The sequence below is a fragment of the Pteropus alecto genome, unplaced genomic scaffold (assembly GCF_000325575.1).
Source record: "Pteropus alecto unplaced genomic scaffold, ASM32557v1 scaffold30, whole genome shotgun sequence".
NCBI classification, from domain to species: domain Eukaryota; kingdom Metazoa; phylum Chordata; class Mammalia; order Chiroptera; family Pteropodidae; genus Pteropus; species Pteropus alecto.
Genome location: NW_006429782.1, coordinates 708,997 through 711,662, shown reverse-complemented (window position 1 = coordinate 711,662; position 2,666 = coordinate 708,997). Strand labels below are relative to the sequence as shown.

Sequence of the window (2,666 nt, the reverse complement as noted above, 5' to 3'; positions counted from 1 at the left end):
CCGCCCCTGCCCCTGTCGCCGTCTGCAGGGCCGCGGCGGGCTGGGCACGCTCTTCATCTGGGCGTCCGGCAACGGCGGCCTGCACTACGACGACTGCAACTGTGACGGCTACACCAACAGCATCCACACGCTGTCCGTGGGCAGCACCACGCGGCAGCGCCACGTGCCCTGGTACAGCGAGGCCTGCGCCTCTACCCTCACCACCACCTACAGCAGCGGCATCGCCACCGACCCCCAAATCGTGAGCAGCGGCCGCCCGGCCCAGCCGTGTTCCCCGCCCTCCGTCCTGTGCCCCGCATCTCTCCTTCTCCCACGGGTCACCCCCGGAGCACCGGAACACAGGCACGGCGCCCAGGCTCGGCACCTGCTGTCACCCCTCCACACCTATTGGCCCTCATTCGCGGGGTGCGGCCTGGGCAGCGCCCAGGCTCCGGGGCCCTCACGACCCCATGCGGGGCCTTCTCCAGTCCTTGCTGCTCTGCGAACGAGGGCTGGGTTTGCCCGTGCCCAGGTCCCGAGTCCCCATCTCTGCCCCCAGGTCACCACAGACCTGCACCACCAGTGCACGGACAAGCACACGGGCACCTCGGCCTCAGCCCCGCTGGCCGCAGGCATGATCGCCTTGGCTCTGGAAGCCAAGTAGGTGATGGTGGGGGCCTCTCGCCTGCCGCCCCGGCCGCCAGGCGCGGCCCCCGCTGAGCCCCTCCCCCACCCCCAGCCCGTTCTTGACGTGGAGGGACATGCAGCACCTGGTGGTCCGTGCGTCCAGGCAGGCGCAGCTGCAGGCAGAGGACTGGAGGACCAACGGCGTGGGGCGCCAAGGTGCGGCGGGGCCCGGCGGGGGGCGGGGCACCACGCCCACTGGCTGAGTGACAGCCCCCTCCACACAGTGAGCCACCACTACGGCTACGGGCTCCTGGATGCAGGATTGCTGGTGGACCTGGCTCGCACGTGGCTGCCCACTCAGCCCCAGAAGAAATGCGCTGTTCGGGTCCTACACACGCCCACGTGAGCACCATCCTCGGCCCCCGCCACTGTGCACACCTGTCCTCCCCTCACCTGTCACCTCCCAGCCCTCCCCTGACACCTGTCACCTGGCCAGCCCTCCCCTGACACCTATCACCTCCCAGCCCTCCCCGACACCTGTCACCTTCCCAGCCCTCCCCTGACGCCTGTCACCTGGCCAGCCCTCCCGTGATAACTGTCACCTCCCAGCCCTCCCCAACACCTGTCACCTCCCAGCCCTCCCCGACACCTGTCACCTCTCCAGCCCTCCCTGACGCCTGTCACCTGGCCAGCCTTCCCCTGACACCTGTCACCTCCCCAGCCCTCCCCTGACACCTGTCACCTGGCCAGCCCTCCCGACACCTGTTACCTCCCAGCCCTCCCTGACGTCTGTCACCTGGCCAGCCTTCCCCGACACCTGTCACCTCCCAGCCCTCTCTTGAAACTTGTCACCTCTGCAGCCCTCCTTTGACATCTGTCACTTCCCCAGCCCTCCCTGACATCTGTTACCTCCCCAGCCCTCCCCCACACCTGTCGTTAACACCCAGGTGGTGGACACGTGGGAGGCAAACCCCAAGGCCTCAGTTTACCCATCTGTAAAGTCCGAGGGTGGGCCCCAGAATCTGAGCCAAGACCCTGCCTGCCGGCTGCCCGCCCCAGCAGGTGGGCTGGAGGGGCCCTGACCCCCCTGCCCCCCCCAGCCCCATCCTGCCGTCAATGCGCGTGAGGAAGAAAGTGTCGGCCTGCGCCGGCCGCGCCAACTACATCCGCTCCCTAGAGCATGTGCAGGTCCAGCTGTCGCTGTCCTATAGCCGCCGCGGGGACCTGGAGATCTCGCTCACCAGCCCCATGGGCACCCGCTCCACGCTGGTGGCCATCAGGTGCGGGGGAGGGGCCCCATGCCCACGTCAGCCGAGCCACCCCATGCTCGCCGTGACTCTGAAGCCTTTCACCCCGGTCTGTCCCAGACCCTTGGACATCAGTGGCCAAGGCTACAACAACTGGATCTTCATGTCCACCCACTTCTGGGACGAGGACCCGCGGGGCCTATGGATCCTAGGCCTGGAAAACAAAGGCTACTATTTCAACACGGGTGAGAGGCGAGCACAGGCCGGGGGCCCGACAGCCTGGCCACCTGCCGGCAGCCTCCCTGGAGAGACGGAGCAGGCATGTCTGGTGCCCAGCTGGTGTCCAGTCACCAGCCTGCTGTGGGCGCTGAGTGGCCAGGGCACCATCCGAATCCGGGGCCCCAGGGTGGGGTAGGGGGGCTTGGGAGCGGGGCCCAGAATGGCAGGATCAGGCCACCAACAGCCTCTCCCCCTCCTCCCCGTGCCCACCGCCACCCCTGCCCAGGGACGCTGTTCCGCTACACGCTGCTGCTCTACGGGACAGCCGAGGACATGACGGCGCGGCCCACAGGCCCCCAGGTGACCAGCAGCGCGTGCGTGCAGCGGGACACAGAGGGGCTGTGCCAGGGTGAGTGCCCGGCGCGGCATGGCCCGCTTGCTGGCAGTGTGCGCGTGCGGGCAGGGGCGGGCGGGGGCGGCGGGCCTGGGCCTCACCTTCGTGTCCATGTCCTCCGTGCAGAATGTAACGGCCCCGCCTACGTCATGGGCCACCTCTGCCTCTCCCGCTGCCCGCCCCGGTACTTTAATCGCACC

At 68.6% G+C, this 2,666-nt stretch overlaps 1 protein-coding gene across 1 annotated transcript in view; it reads left to right on the top strand.

Annotated features, from left to right (window-relative positions):
• PCSK4 (proprotein convertase subtilisin/kexin type 4) overlaps window positions 1-2,666 on the top strand; it is a 6,349-nt gene that overhangs the window by 3,143 nt on the left and 540 nt on the right. Inside the window, exons 8-15 of the mRNA XM_006904183.1 lie at window positions 29-241; window positions 539-639; window positions 719-822; window positions 891-1,008; window positions 1,707-1,886; window positions 1,974-2,098; window positions 2,359-2,481; window positions 2,593-2,661. Of these exons, the coding sequence (XP_006904245.1) occupies window positions 29-241; window positions 539-639; window positions 719-822; window positions 891-1,008; window positions 1,707-1,886; window positions 1,974-2,098; window positions 2,359-2,481; window positions 2,593-2,661 (1,033 nt within the window). The remainder of the gene's footprint in view (window positions 1-28; window positions 242-538; window positions 640-718; window positions 823-890; window positions 1,009-1,706; window positions 1,887-1,973; window positions 2,099-2,358; window positions 2,482-2,592; window positions 2,662-2,666) is intronic.